General features: G+C 39.6%; 2 protein-coding genes across 7 annotated transcripts in view; one reads left to right on the plus strand and one right to left on the minus strand.

Annotated features, from left to right (window-relative positions):
• FARS2 (phenylalanyl-tRNA synthetase 2, mitochondrial) overlaps nucleotides 1–22,635 on the minus strand; it is a 231,919-nt gene extending 209,284 nt beyond the window's left edge. Inside the window, exons 1-3 of one of the 6 annotated variants that reach the window (XM_030943367.1) lie at nucleotides 20,976–21,056; nucleotides 16,002–16,079; nucleotides 14,805–14,854 (exon numbers count right to left, since the gene is read on the minus strand). The gene's annotated coding sequence lies outside the window, so the exon portion shown is untranslated. Of the gene's footprint in view, nucleotides 1–14,804; nucleotides 14,855–16,001; nucleotides 16,184–20,975; nucleotides 21,154–22,471 lie in introns of those variants that run through there. The other 5 variants (XM_030943368.1, XM_030943363.1, XM_030943364.1 and 2 more) reach the window with 5 other exon arrangements.
• Nucleotides 22,459–25,227, plus strand: part of LYRM4 (LYR motif containing 4) — an 85,254-nt gene continuing 82,485 nt past the window's right edge. Inside the window, exon 1 of the mRNA XM_030943369.1 lies at nucleotides 22,459–22,662. Coding sequence (XP_030799229.1) covers nucleotides 22,577–22,662 — 86 coding nt within the window. The 5' untranslated portion in view covers nucleotides 22,459–22,576. The remainder of the gene's footprint in view (nucleotides 22,663–25,227) is intronic.

Below are 25,227 nucleotides of genomic sequence, written 5' to 3' on the forward strand. Positions count from 1 at the left end.
TTCCTTTTAAACAAGCAAAAGCTCTGCAATTACCACTGCTTTCAAAATGTCTTTAGAAAGATATTTCTGACCAACTGAATGGACTGATAGCAAAACCCTGAATGTGAGGCACTTCAAAGTCTGAAAAGTTAGCCTTCCTCTGGAGGTAACAGCAGCAGAAGGTATCTCCATTCAAAAAGAACTTCAAGAACCACAGTACAAGATCAGTTTACCTCCTCTATGTCCATCACAAATGGCAAAGAGTAACCATTCTGCTGATGCTAAGTGTGGATTGAGAAAGGAGGTCAGACATGGCTGGAGGTAAAATGAGAAATGCTCAGGTCTCTTGACGTACTGTTACAAAAAGAAATGGCATGGAAGAGAAGACTAAAGCAGGCAGATGGGTCTGCCTTCATGAGTTAGAAAGCAAAATGCCTCTTTAGTACTAACCTTCATCAACTCCAATCACTGCTTATGTAATGAAGGCGTAGGAGTACGGAACAGAAATTTGAACTTGCTAAAACTGAGACACTTCCAAGCTGGACTTTTGATTCAATGGTGTATTTATTTTTCATACATGGCATACACAACTGGAAAATACCCTGGTCTGTTTAGTATCTTCAATTCTACCACCTCCATAAAAGCAATATAAGTCTGGAATCACACAAAATTATCCAGAACAGGACAGACCACTGTACACAGCCTGTATACAGCTACTAACATTTTGCAAATGTTTCACATAAATGTTTTTGCACTAAATTTTGGCTTTCATCTGACAAAAATATGACAGAATGAAAGTTAAAATATGCATATACAAACATGTATGAATGGAAAGAGGAACACAACAGAAAGCAGTTCTGAGGAGACAGAAATCACAAGATGTGAGCAGACACATATCCACATAAGCCAGAGTTCTGTAAATGTCTGTACACATGTGGTCATAGTTCATAGTTCCTACAACAGATTTTAAAAAACTCCCAAACAGCATTTCACCAAAACAAAGCCAGCAGGCACTGCACTGGTTCCTATAGACTCAAGCACCTTTACCAAGTACCAGCTGGCTCTTCCAGCTGAATCACAAAAGGCAACACCACAGTATAACCATGCACACTATTTCTGCTGCTTTGTACTCCCTGTCTTAGCATGAACACACAGTTAAGTAATAAAAACTCACCAACACAATTTTGTTCACCTGTGAACTGGCCCATGCTTTTTGAAATAAGAGCAGGAATTCTCTGATACAAAACCAAACAGAAGGCTCAGTTTAAATCCAAACAAACAAAGCCTTCCACCAAAGATAACAAACTTTCAAGGATTTTAACTGTAGCATTTTCCACGTGACATTCCCTTTCTACTCCAACTAAAACAGCTGCTTTGGGTTTTTTAAATAAGCGTTTTTATGAAACACTTGCAGCAAAGCCTGAATCACTGAAAATTTGAATGCAAAACAGACATCCTTATGTTTTAATTTCTGTTATAAAAATTAGCCAGGATAAAATTTAAAGCTTTTATAATGTTAATCATTCAATGTTAGCAGCAAAAGATTCCTTCTATTCCCTCCTTCTGTTGACTGCATCTTATATTTAAAACATGTGTGTTCCAACACAAACAAGGTTCATTGCCATGGCAGAGACATTTGGCCCATGCTACAGGAATGAACAGAGGCAGCTGGTGCCACAGCCTTCTCCTCACATGTCTGAGAATGGTACAAAATAAATTCTTTAAAGATACAACGTATGTTCTCATTTTATCAAGCATTGAACTGTTCTCATTGTGATAAGAAAAAAGCATACCTCTAAGTGGCATCACTCCACTGACACCATTTCATATCCTTTTTATAATGGTCTTCTGAGGACCTCCCAGAGGAGAGCATCCTGCCTCTAGCAGGCACAACACTGAAATATATATTTTTTTTAAATTGTAATCACCTAACCAGACATATTCCTAAACTCTAATCTTTAAAAACCTTTAACTTTGCTAAAAGCCTGCATTTAAAAAAACAAAGAACCTCAAACAAACAAACAAACAAAACAACACAAAACAACAAAACTCCACTAAGTTTAATAATTTTCTTTAAAAATCAGCTACTTAGTAAGGATTACTCTACCCAGACATGAAAATATTTCAGGATTGTAAAATTTAGGCTCAAAAATCTCCCTAGGAACAAACATTTCTATTTGTCTCAATGGAAGCAGGTTCAGCTTTTGATCTTTTATGATGATTCCTCTTCAACATGGAATTTTATCACACATGGGACCTTAAATGGTTCCAGCTTTGTTTAACTGATCTTTTTTTCCAGAACACATCCAGAATTATTTGGTATCTGCTCACTACATCGTAACAGCAGAGTTTTTCTTCCCTTGCCTCTCCACCCAGGTTACCAGAATGAGTAATGGTCACTGAAAATAAAACTTGCTAACTTGCCCACCCATAAAAATGACACTTCTGGAAACTGCAATTTATAGAAGTACAAGCAGCAGATGGATGCATTCCAATTTAAATATCTGAATCAGAGCCTAAAGGGCCAGTAGTTATAAAATGGTCTTAATTTCATATAAACAGAGCAATCAATGGGTGATCAACAACACAGTAAGTATAAAATCTCAGTTGTGTCATGTACCATCAAATCTTTTTAATAAATTCATCTTGGCTTCTTTCTACTGACAAATACAGGTAGTTGGGAAAAAATGGATGTAAAAGTATGATGCATACCTGCTTAAAAAAATTCCTTCCTAAGGATGTGGACCAATGAAGTGGAATTATTCAAGCCACACTGGAAGAACAAATTAAATGTATGAAATCTTTGCTGATGCTGGCACCAGGTTACTTCAGTTCCCACTCTAAGTCAGGAATATCAGAGTTTTTCCAGGACATTAGTCCTAATGCTGGCAAAATCCAACCAGCCCGCTGTCACACAGGTGAAATAGACTGACTGTACTCTCCCATATTATACCAGAAATCAACTTATGTCAACTGAATCAAGGGTCTTTGGTTTTGCTTTTCAGCTGTGTATCTACTCTAAGGGTGTAAATCTAATTATTTGGTCTTATTGTAGTAGGCTAGGAGGAGTTATGCTTAAATAATCCTGCTGGTTTTCCTGGCAGGCTTGGAAAATCAAGAAACTTCTGTGAGTAAAGCAAACAAATGCACAAACCAAACCAGATGCTCTTGGTGCACAGTAGATGAGAGTTTTCAGCAACCTAGACATCCTTAACTATTTTCAACAAATAAATCATCTGGGTAAAGCTGTTTATTTCAGTAAAGGTTGTGCATTTCTCTGTTGCGGTAATCTCATCTTGGAGCACTCGGAGTTTCATTGACAAAATAAATAGAGCATTTTTTTTCTTGCAACTACTAAAAAGAAAGTGAAGTCATAAAGACAACTCAAAAACATCTTTTTCTGTAGCAATAAAAGGAGGTTTTCAGGTTTTTCATGCCACTTGTAAGATATTCTGTTACTGCTAAGCAATGGCAGAGAGCTCTCTTGTTTCAAGAAACAGCAGACCCTTGGTCAGCCAAGACCCTTTAGCCCTGAATATTCAAGAATCAGCTTTTTAAAAGTACTTATGTTTATTTATTATCTTATATAAGAAGGGATTATGATGACTGTAAGACACAAGGCTACTTGAGTTACACAGAAGTCATCAGTGCCTAGTGCACATTCATCCCCCAGGCTGTGGTATATTTGTATCTAGGAATTTATTTTGGGATCACCAGAGAACTCTCAAGAATTTCCACAAAAAACTTTCTACAGAAATGCTGCTTCACATCTCACTCTGTTTATGCTCTGTCTTGCTGTGAGGGTAAAAGTTTAGTTCCAAATGCAAATCACAGATTGTAAATATCAGAAGGTGCTAGATGTGCCATCAGAAGGGAACCTCTAATAGCAACCATCAGTAGGAAGTATAACCACAGTTTGCTAAAAATTCTGTATTACATCTGATGATGACATCTTTATATATCTTTATATAGTATCATCAGTAATGCTCTGAATGGGTACAGTTTGACAGGTGCATATCTTTGGTTCTAGTGATACTATATTTTAAGAGTGATGTATAGTAAGACTTAAGTTTCACAATGTAAACATATTACCTATATATGTTTTGCCTCAAAAAAACTCTACTGGCTTTTTATTTTATTTTTTTATACAGCACCTCATGTTTCAAGGAATGGAAAACAATTCAATATGAAATCACGAGCATTCTTTTTAAAATCAAAGTACTTTGAATACTTTCAGGAACACAATAAAGCCACCTAAGTGCAGATTCTGGCTTGATCATGCACACCTGAGGCAGGAACTCCAAAAGGCAGATGGTTTGGCTGCAGTGGTGGGGTGGGGAGGCCGTGTGTTTGTGTGTTTTCTGCAGGTGTGCACATGGGGAATGTGGACTGCAAAAAAACATATCCTACTCTGTCAAACCACTTCAAGTTGCATAGAGCATTTTTCCATGCACTGCAATGCTCGAGCAATCAGATTTGCATCAGATGGCCCACTTTACTAATTGTTGAAGCATATATTGGAATATTTCCACAGCTCAAAAAGTCTTTGACACATACAGAAAATACAGTGACAGCTGCATTTCTCCACTGTATTTTGAAATTGCAGTAATTTCCCCTGGAATGGGAAAAGCAGATACCCAATTCTCAAATTGGGTAACTAACTACTGCTCACCTCTCGCTGGTGACAGTTACCATAAAGGAGCAGCTGTATAGTACTAATGGAAGAATGGAAAAATGAAATTTTAAACACCCTCGCAAAATTGCAGGGCTGAACAAATGAACTGTACAAGGAAAAAAGTTTGTCTGAACCTTGCTTTCAGGATGCATAAGCCCTCTCTTTTGGTTCAGAAATTCCAATTTAGTAATCTCAGAAAGAAGTATGAGCTCCAGGACAATTTGATCCTGATACGAAGAACTCAATGGCTTAACAACTAGAATTCTCTTCCCCATCAAAGACATTCACAACATGCACAACCTTGCCTAAAAATCTCACAAGTCCTGCAGAGAATTAAAGCATCAGTTATGGTGAAGGTCTATCTCCCATTTTCTAACTTCTCATGGCAAATACAGTGCACTAAGGAACAAAACTGCCCACAAGGAAAGCAAAGTCTAATGACAGTAAGAGAGGGATGGTCCCAGAACTAAGCTTAGAGATGACTTTTGAAGATAACCCCTGGATCAATCTCCTTTAGAAATTAATACAAGTTTTACATCTGTACTTCACAGAACTACAGGATCATAGAATAATTTCAGTTCAAAGAGACCACTGGAGGTGGCCTAGTTCAAAACCCTGTCCAAAGAAGGTCACTCAGAGGGACTTTCCCTAGTAGGATTTAAAGTCTCCAGCAAGAGTTTCAACAACTTCTCTGGGCAACCTAATTATGGCTCATTTGGATTTAGTGCTCTCCCCACCATGAGTTCCTCACACAGAGAGATCCACACAAAACTACTGCTTGCTAACACACAAAAGCAAAACCTAGAGTTGGCTTAACTAATGTTTTCCAAAAGGGAAAATGGACAGATACTGTATGTGCAAAACTTGGGAAAGATTAAAGGTTCACAAGTCACACAAAAAGAAATCTCACACTTATATATCCACTTCTCAAGTCTTAGAAACTGCACTTACTATTTACTTCCATCTACTTTGTCTCCGCCTGACCTGTAGTACGTGATGCACTGTAAATGTCCTACCTTTCCTTTTCTTTTAGTATCTGGCTACCAACACTACAAAAGTGAAATACTAACTGATCTTGAGCTCTTTTTTAAAAATATTTTTCACTGTTATGGATTCTCATTCCAAACATCTAGAATATTTGTAATTCAGAATTTAGTTGAGGAAAGGTGGGTGTTATACCACAAAATTGGGAGATTTTTAACTTTAAAATAATTCATTTCAGATGCCATATATCACAAATTGAGATGTTAATTAACTGTGTTAATCAACACAGTAAAGTTGATAGGTTTATGAAGAGCTATTGTGTATACTTTTCCAGATGATGACAACATGATGACAGCTTTAAAGAAGTAGTTGTGCTACTGTAAGGTTTATTGTCTAAGCAGCCTCCTCCCTCTGCAGCAATCTAACAGTTTACATTTACAGTTGATGATAACTTCTATTATGTTCCAATATTTGCTAATCATCTCAGAGACTGTGAAAAACAGCATCATTTGTCTCAAGCTCTCTCCTGCAGACACACTATTCTTCTAAAAGACAACATATGCAATGTTTTCTCTTAAAGCATCCATTCTCAGTTCTTTTAAAATATTTCAGACAGCACTATTCTATTTCCTATTCTGTAAGATGTGTCAGCCAACAGAACATAATTCAGTCTCAGGTTTACAGTAAGCTTTCTTTTGCAAGCAGCAGAACTAGCAAAAGTTTATTTCCTCTGTGTTTGGAGGCAAAGTTAGTTTACAGATTCAGTGGTAAGAGACAAATTCGTCCTGCTACCTTTCCTTTGCCTATGGACTTTATAGGGTTTATCTTCTTCATAAAGCCCTTTATTCTCACACACCAGCTGTACCTTGCTGTCTCTGGTGACCCAGACATTCTGTGTGAAATTTAACTGAAGTGGAAAAAAGAGGGCTGACAGCAGACGCACAAATACCATCTTGGAGACATACTTTCCTTAGGCCTCTGTGCTTAAAACCTGAAATTTTTTAAGAAAAGTATTAAACTCAACCTAACAGTGTCTTCAAACAGTGATGGCAAAACATCACACCCAGCAACAGCTTAAGTTGAAGTAGCACTCTGGTTCTCAAAAATGATACAGCTTTAGTCTATTCTCACTGATAAAGGTCACTGCTAAAGCAATCTGCCACTCTGGGGGCAGATGACACTAACATACATCCACTTCACTTCTCCCATATCATTCATCCAGGACAGTCCCTGCTTTCACCAGGCTGCAACACATTTAAGTGTGAACAGATTGATTAACAACCAGCAATCTGAAACAAGCTGCCACTGCATTTCACTATAGATGAGCAGGGACTGCTGGAGAGACTTTGTAGAGTCAAATCATACGTGCACAGGGGGGCTGTGCAACACAAACTGCACATTTCAATACGGGTGATCCTGGGCAGAAGACAGAGTCATTGCTTTTTAAGGGTTTGCTTTTTCAAAAGTGTTGGAAGGTATGACAGCAAAGTTGACCGGTTTTTTTGAAACAGCAGAAGCACACAGAAAACAATACACACAGAAAAACACGCAGAAACAATAAGCTATTTCAGAGCCAGAGAAGTTGATGAACTGTCATATTCAAGCATAAGAAACGAAATCCCAACTCCTAATCAGTAGAGGTCAGACAACTGTTTTTCAATTATATCCTAGAAATTCTTGTGGCAGACATCAAAGAGAAGGTTTGTGACAGACTAAGAAAAGTTTTCCCAACTTGTATAATAATATCATGATTTTTTAACTATGCTGTCTCAAAATATATAACAAGCAAGATAGGATATCTTGCTTCACAATACATTAAGTAATACATTAAACAGTATTTTTCTACTTTTAATTCTGTCTGACACCAAAAAAGTAGACTGGGTATACATTTTATTCACCTGTTTCTCAGATTTGTACCTTAAAAATATCGCTCTCCTTCTAAAAGGAGTTAATAATTTTTTAGTGAAAGAAAGGCAAATGAGGAAAAAACACTGGCTTACCAACACCCCTTCTCAATTGCAAATGCAGAAGTAGCATATATATAACCTCATCAATCAGCAGCTAGAAACATATAAAACAAATAAATACTTGGATCACCTACTTAATTCCTTTTCTGTTGTTTGGATCACTCCCTCAAGCACACAGATAATTTTACAATACACTCCAAAATCATTGTAGATGATAAACAACACATCAGCATGGCCTAAGCATATGTCATGCTTATTTGAGAAGGCAATGTCTGCCACAAAAGGTTCTGTGTTATGTTGCAGTTGCTACAAAACATTTTCCTGTAAAGCAGTAGAGAAAATACCATCTAAAACCTCAGCATCTTGTTGGTATAGTATTTAATGCTGCTTCAGTAACTCTTAAATGCCCTTGAGAATAAATAAAGGCTCCTTTTAATATTTTTTGACACAGACCTAATTTTTTCAGGTTAGTTTCCATTGACAGGTATGTAACTGACACCTTAGAGAATTCTTATTTATTGTGCTACAAACTACCAAAAGTATAAGCAAACCAAAGTGACAGATTTATGGCTAGTTACACAACTGCTAAATTGAGAAAGTGTGCTCTTAGCTTATAAGCCTTTCTCCCTTGATTTTTATACCAACTATTCCTATTTATGCCACTAATCCATAAGAAGCCTGGTAGATGTCATGAACTTTTAGACTGTAAATCATTCAGACTCACGTCAGGGTCTGCCAGAGCAAACAGGACACACCTACATGGAATCTCTGTGTCCAATGTCAACACCCACAGCCAGCTCCCACCACCCCTCCTCTGTTGTCCCAAGCAGGACTTTAACTTCACCAGCTGCCCCAGGAAAGGCACCGGGCCAGCTCACCTAATAACCAACAATACGGGAAGGAATAAGGTGATAGAAATCTGGTTCAGGGTAAAAACATTTCAAATGCTTCAGATAAGAAATTCAGCCATTCTCAACTATGACTGTCCAACAGCTTTGCTACAAACCTACCCTTAGCAGAGGAGTTTTCTCTGGTTGCTTCTCAAACTTGCATAAATGTAAAGGTATCCCAACAAGAAGCTGCACTGTTTTACACAATTTTTAAAAAAATTTAAATGACAGCATTAGTAGAGATACCATTAATGTGATCCATGATGAAAACATACTCTATTGGATAATTCATCTTTTGCTATTAGAGAACCTAATTGCTCTGAGGCAAAGATAATCTATCAAAACCGCATGTTTAACCCTTAGTGTTAAATATAACATCTGAGGGAGGGAAGGAATTAATGTATTTCAAAATTAGGTATCAAATAAAGTTACAATTTGCTCCCTTTTCCAGAATACAAATATTTTCAACTCATAGAAACAGATCTGTTTTATGTGTAATGAATGAAAGATGAGCAGATTGAATCTTATCATTAGAAAGAAAGGAAGAAAAAGAGGTTTAGCATAAAATGTCTCTTTAAAATGGAGGTCCACCACTAGGAAAGTCAATTGTGGGTACTTCTGCACTTGCCATATCATAGACACACAAATATATTGGTTTATGTAATAACCATCTCAGTAGGTAAGGAACTAGAAAAGCCAACATCCCAGCATTTCCCAGGCTTGCTACTAATTAAATCATATGCATACCAGTTCAATCCAAGGATGATCAAAGTTAATGAAAAAAAATTTCAATTTAATTCAATGAACTGTGGATCAGTTCCAGACATCTAGCTGCTACTCCATCCTCTTTCTTCTTTATCAAAAAGCACTCCAGCAGTGTGAAAGTGAAGAGGACTCCATATGAGTCTACAGATTTTGTGATTTTGTATTTCCCCTCAGATCTGAATTTTAAATTAATTATTTGACAGTTGACTACATTACATAAAATTAAATAATCTTTTCCGTGAAGGTGGATTAGAGGCTACTCCTGGTTTGGAAGGAAACTGGCTACTAATATTACTGTTACATCAATAGCTTTAAAAGATTTCAACGGTCTCTTTCATACATATACACATTCATTATAAATTTATTTATGTGTCCCGCTGTTCACCCCTACAACAATATAATGCCATACCTGAGCATGTAAAATGTTAGTCCAATGTACTGGAAATAGGGCACTAAATTTATAAGGCTTTCAAAAATTAACAGAAAGACAAATTAATGTCATCTAAAGAAAAAAAAATCAGTGCTCAGATCAAATATCTATTTGTAGTTACATTTGCAATGCAATGTCACAACTGCCAAACAACGTCAATAAACAGGAAATAACATTTATTAAACCCATCTGAATAGCCTTTGCTTCAATTCTTGTTAACAATGTTTTTCATGTTCTCTTTTTCATTAAATATTTGTATTAAAAATTATAATTTAATTTTGTCATCTCAAAACTCATCTCCCAGTACTGTCCAGGTGCTTTGTAGCCATGGTTTCAGCAAATGTCCTTTCAGATCAGCCTAAAGGTTCTCATTTCTTTAAAACAGAGCTGGGCAGGAGTTCCACTAAAATCTTTATTTGGGAATTTAATATATGCATCACTTTTAATAGACACTGCATGATGTCTCAAATGCAATAAGTATCACACAGGAAGTTAAATTTTAAAAAATAATCTTTCCTGTTCAAGAATGAACAGTCTGTTAAATGGAAACTGAAGTTGTCAGCTTTCAACAGGAAGAATAGTGTCTATGCCTGAACCTTCACATTCCATCTATACAGGTTTTGCAGTACAGGGACACAAGCTTAAACGAAAAATGGTGTTTTGACATAGTTCCAATAACATTTATGTATGCAGCGCTGCCCACCTCACATCTTTTGTTTTCTAAGACAGATTTCAAGCATTTCCTGTTGGAAAAGGCTTTTTTGTTAATCATCAGCTCCTTCTACTTCATGTTGGAGAGACACACTAATACCAATGGGAAGGGACTGGTGCTACTGCAATTTCTATTGCCACAACTCAGGTGTCGTTCACTGTACCTACTCAAGAAGCCCTGGACAATTCTGCTGTGCCACTGGGAACTTCATGAGCAGGGAGTCAGAGCTGCAGGATTTTATTCCCATGAAAGGCAAAATCACCTCTCATGGACCCCTAAATCATGAATCAGAACGTGAAATGATCTCCCAGCACACTTACCCCTTCTCTCTTAACCACTGTGTCAGATGGAAGAGATGTAGAGAGGGATGTCAGAAAATGATGACTGAAATCCCTACCGTCTTTCTTCTGTTTCTCTTCAACAGGGAAGTTTTCTGCAGAGCCACTTTTAGGCATCCAATTAAAACCAATGTTAGCAGGGCTTTTTTACTGGGTCCAGACATGTAAGAACTGGTCCTTAAACTCAGCCCTTGCCTGAGTTTGGCATAGTTACAGGACAACAGACTTATAGTTTAAGGTACCATGAGTAAAAACTGAGTCCTATAAATTTACCCACATGCTAATACTGCTCTTGAAAGAAAAAGAGATACTTATACTTTAAAACAGTGCTATCAGCTAATTCTCCTTAATAAGAGCCCACTGTCTTTGAAATGTTAAATGGGACCTACTAAGAAGTAAATTCTATTTGCTGCAACACCTTTTCTTTCATAATGTGGAAACTTTTACTGTTTTTGTACGATTTCTTATCACTGAAGCTCTTTTCTATTGACTGAAACAGAAATCAGCAACCAGATTTTTTTTTATTCTCCCACTTATGTGTTAGTGACTTAGGCTGTTGTATTCCTAACTGTTACAGTGGTCTAGAAACAGAAGACCCCCTCATTTCTCAAGAACTATAAACCCAAAACTTTAAGCTAGAATTTAAAAATATGCTATGTTACAGCAAACTAAATTTGTTTAGAAACTTTGTATCATCATTTGCATTTGATTCCAAATCACATGGGCTGCAAACATGAGTAAAGCACAAAAAAAAGAAATAAAACAGAAGTATAGGGAAAAGCAGCTAGCCTACACAGGGTGCAGTACTGACTTGCATGTTGTAAAAGGAAAAAAACCAAAACAACTCACCACATCAGTTTCTAAATGCCACAGTTCATTCCAACCCATTTAACCTACCCAAAATGCTGGACTCCATGAACAGCAAAACTTGAAAACAATACAGACAGCTCTGCCAGCAAGTCTCACACAATTACAGTATCTGTCTCAATACAGCCGGTCTCACAGCAAAACAAATTTCAGAAGGTAAAACAAAAATGAAGTAAGATTGCGCTGCTAAACATTTTCAGTTTGCTTTCCTTTGACCTGGTCTCCTTAGCAAACTTATTTATTCTATTTTCATATTTATTTTTTAGCTATTTTGCTATTTCCTTGATTCCAGCACTAAAATTTACCACAAGTGAATGGATAATTGTGACGGTTGTCACAAGGGTTCTTGGGTGAAGGAAGAGACGAGATCCTTGACTCCATTATCAGAAGGCTTGATTTATTATTTTATGATATATACATCTATTAAAACTATACTAAAAAGAAAAAGCAAGGTTTCCAGAAGCTGCTGCTAAGAATAGAAAAGAAAGAATGGTAACAAGGCAGCTCTCTCCGACTCTGTCCAAGAGTTCTCAGTTCTGGATTGGCCATTATTTCTAAACATCCAAGATGGGCCAATCCAGACTGACCTGTTCCACAGCAGCAGATAACCTATTGTTTATGTCTGTCTCTGAGGCCACAGCTTCTCAGAAGGAAAAAATCCTAAAGAAAGGATTTTAGTGAAAAGGATGTCTGCGACAGATAATGTACCCCTTCTAAATTCCACATGACTATCAAGCCTGTGGTACTGCCTCCTCAGTCTTCCAATACACTGCTGAGCTGCAAGATGAAAGACTTATTTTAAGGACAGGCTTTAAGACTTTAAGAAAGTCTTATTTTAAGACTCTTTTAAGGACAAGTGTACCCAAGAAGACACTCAAGAATTAACTACCTAGCCAATCTCCATCAACCAGCTTAAAAACTTTACCTTGCATATTCTACAGTTATGAATGTATATGGGTTACTAAAAGACAGAAAACCTGATTTGTAAAAATTCTACTTATATTATGAAACACCTTCTGTAACTACAACTGAATAAATACATTAACTATGTTTAAAGCCTAAGGGTAAAAAAGTAGTATTTTCCTTACAAATACTTCAACTGCAATAACTGACACTGAATTATAAACAATGCTGCTGATAAATATTCATGATAAATATAAGTCCCCTCAATTTAAAGTTCTGCCTATTCAAATAAATGTAAGTCAAATTTTAAAATGGATTTGCTCAATCTTATTGTAATTTCCTGATACAGCTGTACTATGGTTTTGTTAAAATTTTAGAGCCAGGATTGATTCATATGTATTCAGGCAAACCCACCTCGTAACACTGTATTTGATTACATCTGAACATGACTGCCTTTACAGCATTTCAGAGGTGCTGACATCTCCAATAACTTGTTAAAGAAGAACTAGTTCCAAAATATTCTGTAGCAAGCAAAGCAAGGCAAGCATGACTTAAAACAGATTCAAATTGTGTCTTCATGCAGTCCCGCTACTACCAGATTTAAAAAAAGGATTTAAAGTATCACATTAAAACGAACAAGACTAGTGTTGCTAACTTCTTTCCTTGTCATTAAAGCTAGAAAGTAGGAAACACTTGAGTCCATGGCTCACAGCTCCCTAGAATAATGGGCTCCCAAGCAGCTTCATGTTTTAACATCTGTAATCTTCCTGGGGAACATCTCTGTAAGGATTGCCAATGTTGATATACTTATTCTAGACAAAGACCAGCTCAAAGAACAAAAGAAAATCTTTGTTTGAAAAGCCTTGAGAAAGCCATGTATTTTAATTATGTCAGAGAACCCTTCTGCGACACCAGAAATTTGCAAGTCATGCTTCCCCCCAGAACAAGCCTCAGTGAAAGAAAACTTAAGACAGAACTCAGAATGCACATCTCAAACTATGGCACAGAAGTATGTGTGTGTCTATATGTGTATATATATATATATATATATATATATATATATATATGTATATATATATATATTTAAGACTATACACAGAAGTATTTCTCCATCCAGTCTTTAGATACCAAAGACAACATCCTCTCATCTTGCATTCTGAGCCAAGACATACACATTGACTAGGTGAAAGAAGATATGAAAGTCAGGGAAGTAAAGAAAATAACAACATTAAAGAATAAAGTTTTTATTATTAATGAAGAATAAGATGTTATTATAGCTCAAGGTCACATATGACAAAACAATCTTCAGTTAATGCCACATCTGTTACATACCAAGAGAAGCAAAATTAAAACATAATAATTGTTTTGGTTTGTTTTCTTTAAAACCATCTGTAGAATTGCAATTTGCCACATGCTGAAAGATTGTATTCCACACAGGCCCAGCAGGGTCTGCCACTCAGGGTCAGGACTGGGACCCCAGGGGACAGTGGGGTCAAATGAACATCTATTATCAGGTAACAAAATAGGATTTGGTAGAATCTGCAACACCTCTTAAATTTAGTTTATTTAAAAATGAATCCTTCAAATAACAACTCAGGAAGTCTGACAAGCTAACTAGAATAAACATGGTGTTCCCACATATTTAGTTCAAGTCTATCCAGCAGAGTTTCTGTTTGTAGAATGAATACTATATTAAGAATATAACCTACCACAAGAGAAGAGTGATACAATGGCAGTATAAAAATAAGATACAATGCAAGTGGAAGTGGAGGGTGGAACAAGAACCACAGTCTGTGCAGAGAGGAAGAGGGACAGAAGGGAAACAGAAAAAGTTAACCTCTTTCAAGCCACATCTGTATGTTTAGAACAACATTCTTTTATAAAACTTTACAAAGTTAGTGTGCCAACATAAAAAGCAAGCAGCTATTCTAAGTTCAACAAACCTACATAGAGCCAATGTTTAATTACCTCTTCAATATGGTAATTTTACACATATAATACCATATCTTCCATTTTACAATACTGCCTTCCCAAGGGAAGAGCTGGTGTAATACACTTTGCAAATTTCACACTGTAACTAATTAGTATAATAAAATCAAAGTTAAAACAAATGTTAAAAAAAGCTATGTTCATAGTCAAAATAAGTAAGAAAGCAATTTTAAAAGTTATGCAAATTCTCTCAAAAGTAAGAACACTTTCAGTCAAGGTCTTGAAAACTTTCTTGAAAGTCAAATCAATTTTGAAATCCTACATACACATACACAAAAAAAGTACTATTAAATCTGTGTGAGGACCTGAAAATTGGCTCTCTTTATCTGTTTTCTCCATTTTAGACGCAGCACATCTACTTCACCAGGAATCATTTCCAAAAAAGAAACAAGTTAAACAATAATTAAAATCAAGTGCATAAACATTAATTAAAGGAAACAAAACACATGTACCGACAAGTTAAAACAAACACGCAAACAAACAAAATAAAACAGCAACAACAACAAAAAAAATCCCCACAACCTGACCTTGGTCTAAACCAATACTAGGCTACAAAACATACCTGAAAAAGTTAATCACAGAAACTGTAGAAAAAGGAGATACTTAATTCAAGTCTACAAACAGATGAACTCTCACTAATGTTCCCAGAACAGTACTTCAAACTTTCTTCCCCCATTCCTCTTTCCCACCTTTCAGCAGAATGTAAACCCATTCCTATAGGAAAGTTGTCAGCTCCACTTCATAGGTCTGCATTCCCATCTAAATCAACACTCATTCCCACTCTTTCCACTCATTGGAAGGAAGACACAAACCTTATTTGGAGCCACTGGCACACACTGCTTTTCACTGATGCTGGCATGGGGTCATGTAGGTAAGAGACTGGAAGGTTAATGGTGGGATTTGTAAAGTCCTAAATATCGCCTCTCCATAGATCCCTGAGTTCATTCTCCATTCACCATCCCATCCCATCCCATCCCATTCCATCCTATATCCTACCCCATCTCGCATCAATTATAACTGACATGTAAAATGAGGAGAACTTAATGTGCCACCTCTTCTCACACTGAACAGCAACTTATTGCCTAGGTAGTTAGGCAGACTTCAAAGGGATTATATTCAAGGATCTGGACATATTCCAATATGATGATGATGAAATTTGTCCATCTGAATTTCTTCTTCAGAAGATTATTATCTTCTACCTCTCCCTCTTTCCCTCTCTCTCATTATTGTTACCCACCTACCTTTATGTCTCAAGTCTCATAAATTTTTTGTATTAGGAGTAAGGAAATGCATGAATTCTATATAGAAAGCAAATTTATATAGCTATCATACATGTCCTTAGCAGTTGGTGAAGATGAAGAAAGATTTTTTAAATTACTAAATAAATTAAAATTTAATTATTCATTAAAATTGAGAGGGACTGAAAACTTGTTACTAACTCAACAGGCTGGAAGTACTGGTGTCAAAAATCCAGAAAGTGAAATTTATTTTTACTTATTTACCTGCAAGCAGAGATAATCTTTCTTCAGCTCTGCTTCTTTTGCCTGCTAGCTTTAATCAGTACTTTGCTCCTTCTCAGGCTGAAAGAAAAATTTTGACAGAGTCACCCCAGATATAAAAAACAGAAGCAGAAATAAAATGAGAGTTCTATCTAGAACTATGAAGGCATGTAAGGAAATATTGACAATTCAGCTGATCTTACAAATCCATCAGAAGCATGATATATACAGGAACATGTCCCTAATGCACAAACACTCATTGTCAGAGCTCTGAGGATGTAAAACCAATAGTGACATAAGATGAAAGATAAAAACGTCAAGGATCACGCAAAAGTATCTAAAACTCTACCATTACTACAATCCCTAATATGGCTATGTTGTTTTCCTCATTTCAATTAAAGCACTGCTCCACAGTCTTCTTTCATCTCTAGAAACAATCTGCTTCAGCTTCCTATTCAAACTGTTGATTTTTTCCCTGGATCAAAAGTCCAAGCTACTAGAACAAAAAGTCGTACATGGATGCACAGCACCATATAAAATGAAAACGTGTTGCAAGTGGAAAATCATATTCCCCCTCTCCTAATCTCACAGTCAGAAAACTAAACAGATTGCCTACTTAAAATCCACTCAAACCTTGATGATTTACCCATCCACTGTAAACAACAATTTTGCTTAATTTTCCTTTCACTAAAAGAAAGATATGTTCTTGGATAACATGTTTTCTTACATCAGATCCAAACTACCTCATAGCAATGTGATACTTCTACATCTACTGATACTTTGATCTAGGAATTGTTTCCAACAAATAATCACACAATAATTATTTATAAGAAAACAACTACTTGAAGCAGATTTTCAGGGAAGGACTTAAGCAGTAGTCATTGAGTGGAGCTAGCCCCTAGCATCATCTGACAAGAAAGGCCATGCTCACAATCCAGGGAGCGGAAGTGGGATGCACACGAGCAGCAGGATGTCATTGATTTCACATCCTTGAGACATGGGACTGGGTAAGCAGAAGAAAACCCCACAGCACTGTGTTAGCTGTGCAATCCCCAGGCTGAAACATGGAGAATTGGAGATGAAGGGCATGACCTTTACCACCACAGCATGACCATGTGCATGCTTGAATACATATTTACATGTTTTTCTGTACACTCACATACACATTTATACGTAACAAAAAACAAACTCAAGAGAAAAAAGAACTTTGCTCTAGCCAAGTGTCTTAAGTGCAATCATGATCTTTAACTCAAAGGATTGGCAGTACCATTTGTAACCAACCTGCCAAACTGGAAATCCGAAGTCAGCAAAAAATATACAGGGGTGGCTACAAAGAGAATCTCAATTACTCTTAAACAAAATATCAGTCCTGGTTTTACTTCTAAGTTTGTTTCCTAAGCTAAAATGTTCAATATCCTCTGAAAGAGGGCAGAAAAAAATATCAAAATAACTACGTCATTTAGCCTGGCTTGCTGACAGCTACTGAGAAATATAATGATAGTGTAAATCACAGAGGAGGGAGAAGGATTACACAGTGTGACTCTAAAGGGGCATAAATGAAAAAGTGGGATGGACTCAGGGAAAAGGGTGGCATAGGATGAGCATCAGAAAACATTTCTTAACAGCAATACAGTATAAACTAGAATATATTTTCTCACAGACAGAGAAGTTATTTAAGGCTAAATTTGATAAAACACTGGAAAGCACAGCAAAGAAAGCATTTGTGAATTTATGAGATCATGGATGAGAACACTTCATTAATCCTGCCCCCTTTATGCTTCTTATGATTAGATTTCTGAGCAAAATTTCAGTATAACAAAAAAACACACAGAAAAAAATATGTTCATTTTTGGTGGGTTCTTGTCTTCATCAGCATTAAGGTTAGAAGTACTTAGAAGTGTCATTTGCGTTTGATGCAACTATTACATGCTGAGCTATTTAAGCATTACTGGTAATTTTAATCTCCTATTAGTTATTCTTTTGCCTATAACATAAAATTATCCTTTTAATTCTGGACTTTTATAGTATTTTTATTTCAAGCATTTCAAAGTATTTTACCAACATATGTCCACTAAGAATATCTTTCAAAATCCATATGGTGTATAACATGGTCTTTCATGGATCCAGAAGTTATCCTGTGATTGCTCAACTGCCCAGCTCCTTAATTGTCAGGTAACACAATGCCCATGAAGTCCTCTGGAGGACTTAAGCCACAGGAAATTAGAAAGTTAAAACTGTGGCCAAGAAGCAAAACAAAATTCAGAGTTTCTTTTAGTCTGATGCCTGCAGCACAAGAGATCATGAACCAGGAAAGGTTTAGGAGCAGCAGTAGAACAGGTGTTCTCTGAGAAGTATTACAACAGGAAATACACTACTAGTTGTGTTTTGGTTTTCTTATTATTACTGCTCTTACAATCTTAATTTAAACAGTACACAACATTCTGCAATTCAGTTTGGAAAGAGATGGGGTAACTCATCTGAGAGAAGAGTTTTGTCATCATTTTTTTCTTCCCTCTGAGCTTCCAGGTAGAAATTTTTTAAATGCACAAAGAATTCAGGAGTATAGCTGAATACGAAATATGGAAGTTTCTCCTCCTAAATAAAAATGTTCTTTTCTACAGGGCAACCAACTAAATGCAATTTTTTTAAAAATACCAGAGTCAGTCAAGGCCTCCTGATAATACTGTGGAAATCTTAATTCACCATACAGAACAGTTAAATTACAGTTTGTTACATCTGTCACTGAAATCCCAAAATTCTTGTGATTTATAATCCTTCTCTTAAAGATCCTTGTCTACACTGTGTAGGATCTCCCTGTGCACAACCCTATCAACCAACAACTAAGACAAGGAAAGAAAAGAGACACCACACCACTGCAACATGGAAAAATTAGCATGTTTTCACAACCTGAAAAACAATTACTAAAAGTGATTCTAATATCACAACAATCAATTATCATTCTGACCCCCAAAGAAAAATAATGAAAACCAAGAGCAGCATACTAGGAAAGCACTGAAAGTGTTCAGTGACATGTCGTGAAGCTGAAATAATGCACCACAAGGAACAATTCAGCAACAGATGACAAGATATCGACTATGTCCCAGAGAGTAGAACAGCTCTTTCTTTCCACTCCAGTCCACAGCCCCTGCAGGTACTTCATTCAAATTCCTTTCCCTCCCCTCTTTTAGCAAGTACGCACTGAAATATTCTAGAGGATATAACGATACCATTATATCCTCTCAAAGTGCTTATTTATCCCAAGAGATGCAGAAAGGCAAGGCACAACCAAAGGCTGAAAGCAAAGACTCCTGTACAAATGAACACCACCAACCCTAAATTCGGGCGCAGTTTTCCTCTCAGGAATGAGGGGGCAGTTAATGAAGTAGTTACTGCTGCTTCCCCATACACAGGCTCTAGTGCCAAAGGACACACAGTGGTCATTTGGGCTGTGTCTGTCCTTTGAATGCCCTGCAGGCTTGCAGTGGTGCCATAAACAAAGGCCAGCAGAACCACCTGTATCCCAGCCACAGCAGTGTCCACTTCCTGCAGAATGACACGACTTCTGGGACCATAACCCATGGCTTCCAAGAAAAACAACAACAAATGCAAAAAAAAAAGGAATTAATTTTTCCACTTAACAGCGCCAACCCAACTGCACAAAGGTGACTCCTTTCTGACAAAAATTAATCTTCTCTCCCTGAGTGTATTAAAGGTTAAGCTAGAAAAAGGAGACAAGAGGAAAGACTTTTCTCCTTTGATAAATTTACTTTGCATTTGATCATGCACTGCATGAGCTTACTGTTTATTCTAAACATAGGACGTTTCTAGGCTTTCTGAAGAGAAAAACATGGTTACCTTAAAAAAAATTAAAAATAAAAGTCACAAAAACTGTCAGGGAGTTTCAGGAACACGATTAGCATCTGAAGCTATCTAAAAATAATTTTTAATTACTTTTCAAATATTAAATTAATACTGTTCTTGTAAACAAAATTTGCTCAATGCTTTCATCCCAATTACTCCCTCATCTTTTAGAGCTGAGGATTGTGCCATGAAAACTTTATTTCCAACAGTACCTGGGGGCTATTGTAAAATTAGATGGAACAACTGCCACACTCATTCACAGAATGGTATCACATAACTGTCCTAAACTCTCCAGTATAAGTTTGGCTCTGTACCTGACAGGACCATATCGTTTTAAGCTGTCTGAAGCCCACCCTCATAACAAAGAGCAGATTGGCCACTGCTGCTTTCAGAGATGGTAAATCTTAGACACAAAGCCAGAGTTCTGCTATAACATATATTATGGCTGGTGCTGCCCAGCCACCAACAGCTGCAAAGATGGGGAGCACCAGCAGCCCACATGGGCTCTGCTTCTGGCATGGCAATCTGCTTTAACAACATGGCTTGGGCTACAAGGACAATTTGGTTGGTCCCACCGGCACATGAAGGGCATGCTTGCTTTGTATTTCTCCATGTGGGTGTCCTGAATGCCAAGACCTAACCCAAAACACACTGGTTGGAAACTCACAAGGGAAGGCCTCAGAAGCATGATGCTTTTCCCAGTACTGCAGCTGCATATGTTTTTCTACATTTCCTATAACATTTCTAGTTTGGGTTTTGATAAAGAGAATATCCAGAAAATTTTCTACATACAGAAAATCTCAATTTCCAGAAGCCTAAAAGGGCTGCTAAAACACAGCATACCCATAAAGATAAATTTGAAATAAATTCATGTGTCTATACTAATCACATCCAAAAGCACATAACTATTTTAGTTCTTTGCAACAAACTGTAAATTGCATCATATGTACAACTGACAGTAATACTCAAATGCATGTGCAATAAAACATGAGTTAAATTAGAAGCAGCAGTTGAAGCACTTTTGCCAGAGACATGTAGAATCTACATGATCGTTGTTTTAAACATCTACTATACAAATAACAAACTGTGAAGGAAGTAGGAACCCTATCATGATACCTGAAAGGAGGTTCTAGTGAAGTGGGGACTGATTTCTTCTGCTGTGCCTGCAGTAAGAGGACCAGAGGAAAGGGCCTTGAACTGAGACAGAGGAGATACAGATTAGATATGAGGGGAAAAATACATTGTTAGGGTGGTCAAGCATTGGAATAGGTTACCCAGGGAGATGGTGGAGTTACCATCCCTGGAGGTGTGCAAGAGACTCCTGGATGTGCCACTGGTGAGGTGCTTTAGGGGTTACAGTAGGGGTGCAGGGTGGACAGTTGGACTGGAGACTAAAGGTCTCTTCCAACCTTGATGATTCTATGGCACTAAATAAATTGCTAATAAAATTCAAAAATCAGTATTAAATACAGCTGCAGCATAATACCTGCAAGTTACAAAGTTAAGTCTATTCTGCAGCAGCAAAACTTACAGCAAAGGAGGATGCTTGATGTGTGGTTTAAACAACAGAATTAATCTTTAAAATAGGTATTGAGAGAGGAACAACTCCAACACCACTATAACACAACAGGCCCTGGTACACTAGCGCAGATGTACATCTGCAATCGCCTGTAGTGATTTCAGAGAACCACAGAATTTTGGGGTTGGAAGGGACCTCTGAAGATCATGTAGTACAACTCCCCTGACAAGGCAGTGTCACCTTGAGCAGGTGACAAAGAAATGTATCCAGGTGGGTTTTCAATGTCTCCAGAGAGTGAGACTCCACAAGCCTCCAGCACAGCATGTTCCACTGTTCTGCCATCCTTAATGTAAAGTTGTTTCTCACACTGAGGTGAAACTTTTGGGTTCTAGCTTATGGCCACTGCTCCTCATCCTTTTGCTGGGCCTCACTGAAAAGCCTACCATCACCCTCTTGTAATCCACCTTTCATATACTTATATGCATTAACGAGATCCCTTCTCAGTCCTCTGTTCTCCAGACGGAATAGGCCCAGCACCCGCAGTCTCTCCTCATGAAGACAGATGCTCTGGACTCCAAATTAGCTTCGTGGCCTCTGCTGGATCCTCTCCAGTACATGAACTCTGACTGCAAATGTATACAGCGATTCCACGGCAACTCCCTGTACCATCACTTGTTGCTCCTTTCCAGCCCCGAAAGGGCCCTCTCCCTCTGGCAGCACCCACCTCCCGGGGCGACACACCAAGCACGGGGTGCGCACACGGCGCTGCTGCCCCCGCCGAGCACAACATCCGAGCGCTGCTTTCGCTTTCCCGTCGCTCGGGCCTTCCCTCCCCGCCCCCGGGCCCTCCACAGCCGCACGGCCGAGCCCGACAAGCACCCCCGTGGCAGCCGCGCCTTGCGATCCCCGCCGGAGCTGCCGGGCAGGCCCGACCCGGCGGGACCCGGGAACCGATCCCGAGTCCCCCGAGCCCGCCGCCGCCGGGGCTGCCCCGGCCGGGGAGCCGCTCTTCCCCGCCCCTCCCCGCCCCGCCCGCGCCTTGCGCTGGGCCCGGGCCGAGCTGCAGCCGCTGCCGCCCCGCTCCGCCACTCACCGCCGGCCCTGCGGCTCCGCTCCGCCGCGGCTGCGCCCGGCGCGGGCAGCGGGAGGGCGGGGAAAAGGGGCCTCGCCGCGGGAGGAGCTGCTCGGTGTCGGCAACATGGCAGCGTCCAGCCGTTCCCAGGTGCTGCGGCTGTACCGCGCCCTGCTGCGGGAGGGCCAGCGCTTCAGCAGCTACGGCTACAGGTGCGGGGAAGGGCTCCGGGGGGCGGCGGCCACGGGGATCCCCGCCGAGGCGGGGGGTCCCGGCCGTGCTTGGGGCAGGGGCGTGGGGAGCTGCGGCCTCGGGAGGAGCCGAGCCGTGCCCTGGAGCGACAGCGGGACCGGCAACGGGCCTGGGCCCGGCACTGGGCCCGGGCCCGACTCGGAGCGCCGGGAATGGGCAATCCCCAGGCTCCGGACTGCCGCAAAAGCACCAGGGTATGGGGTATTAGGGAGAAGGGATACGACAGAGGTTGTCCTAGCCTTAAGTCAGAAGTACTTGTGCTGGGTGTGGGCTCCTCAATACGAGAAAGACAAGGAGCTGCTGGAGAGGGTCCAGTGGAAGGCCGCAAAGATGAGGAAGGGTCTGGAGCATCTCTCTTCTGGGGGGACACTGTGGGAGCTGGGCTTGCTTAGTCTGTAGAAGGGAAGACTGAGAGGGGAGCTCATTAATGCGTATAAATATCCCGGGGGTGGGTGTCATGAGGATACTGCCCGACTCTTCGGTGCTGCCTGGCAACAGGATGAGGAGCAAAGGCCATAAGCTAAAACACAAGAAGTTTCACTTCAACGTGAGAAACGACTTCTTTACAATGAGGATGGCAGAGCACTGGAACAGGCTGTCCATGGAGGTCATGGAGTCTCCCTCCCTGGAGACATTCCATACCCACGTGGATGTGTTCCTGTGTCACCTGCTCAAGGTGACCCTCCCTCGTCAGGGGGTTGGTCTAGATGATCTCCAGAGATCCATTCCAACCCTAATGATTTTGTAATTTTGTGAACCTGGTATAGCTCACGTCTGGTCTGTGTGCTGCCCATTTCCTGGCAGAGGAGAGCTGCGGTCAGGCTGCCCCCCAAGCCTGGCACCATGTGCTGTGTCCATGCTCAGGGTGCAGTGAGGTTCAGAGTTCACTCTTCCCACCACACAGGATACCAGGCTGCCTGCCTGCCTACCTTCTCTGGCTGCCAGTGAAAGGGACAGACTGGTTTTTTTTGCAAAAAATTAGGTGTAGGCCTGGTCCCCTTTAGCTGTCTGCTGTGTTCACGGGGGTGCTGTTCTCCCACAGTGGCAGAATTGCATTGCCCAATGGTAGTCTGTTTACTTTACCACTCAGTTGGACCACGGGAAGGGACATGTGAGCTACCTGGGCTGTGAATCACCTCTCAGGCAAGAACTGGGAACAGAAGCCTTTAAACTTGCATAATTGTGGTGAGCTGTGTGCTCTGCAAGGCACAAGTACTCCACAAACCTCAGGTGTGAGTGAGGGCCCTGAGAAGAAGGGCTGTGGGGCTGAAAATGAGCTGGTGCTAATAAACCTTCAGTGCTGACTCCACACAGCAATGTGTGTTTACATCACGTTCTGTTGCTATCAAGGCTTTCTCCTGCTCATTGCTGTCCTCAGAGTCCCTGGTTACCCTTGTTCTGGCTGGCAAACACAGGATTGTACATAATGGAGATGGCTTGAGATGCACAGTTGGTGAACAGCAGAATGAAGCTTGTGTCTGGGCTACGGGGTACTTTCAGCAGTGGGTTTGTACTTGGGGGTGAGCAGTGAGGAAGTGAAGTCCACAGCAAATTTTAAAAGATAGAAATTATACGATGTGTTTACCATGCAGATCTGGTTTTTTGACACCATGTCACAGTGCAAGTTGCGCCTTTCCTTAAAGGAAATATCTCTGGTTTTGGTGGGCCTGTCCTTAAATACTATAAAATCAGAAACCATCTAAAACCTTGTGCTGTATACACATTTGTGAGCATGAAAAGCCATAGCAATTTCCAGGAAGGAATGATCAGCAGCTGTTAACATTTAGAAGTCTGCTATGACCACAACAACAGTTCTGCCTCAGTGTTTACACCGCACCCATAGGTAAAAGGGACACCCCATTGGCTTCTTGCATGCCAAGATAAGCAGCCCTGCTGTGTCCTCAGGGCTGCTGTAACATGATATGGCAGTTTATGGAGTTAACCCAAGGACTTTGTGTAAAGAACTAACTTGCAGCAAAGTAGAAGGTATTACAAATTATTATTATTGATTCATTACTTCAGCTAGACAGTGTCAGAATACTTTATTACTGCAAATTGCATTTGTAAGAGTGTGTCAGGAGTACGATCAGCTAATTAGTGTCTCTTTATTTGCTTACTGTGCTTTTTCTCCTAATTTCGTTGCTCTGGTTTAACTTAGCAGGCAGCTAAACACACAAGTGCTTGCTTGCTCCCCTCTCCCCAGTGAGATGGGGGAGAGAACTGGGGGGGGGGGAAAGTAAAATTGTGGATTGAGATGAAGATTTTTTAATAGAACAGAAAAGGAATGGATAATAATAATAAGAAGAAGAATATACAAAACCAGTGATGCCCAGTACAGTTGCCGCCAACCAATGCCCAGCCAGTTCCTGAGCAGCAGCCCCCGACTGGCTTTCTCCCTGGGTGTTATACTGAGCATAACACCCCATGGTATGGAATATCCCTTTGGCCAGATTGGATCATCCTGGTTGTACTTTCTGCCAGTTTCCTGTGCCCCCCAGCCTACTTGGAGGTGGATTGGTGTGAAA

Source organism: Camarhynchus parvulus, chromosome 2 (assembly GCF_901933205.1).
Source record: "Camarhynchus parvulus chromosome 2, STF_HiC, whole genome shotgun sequence".
In the NCBI taxonomy this organism is placed as follows: Eukaryota; Metazoa; Chordata; class Aves; order Passeriformes; family Thraupidae; genus Camarhynchus; species Camarhynchus parvulus.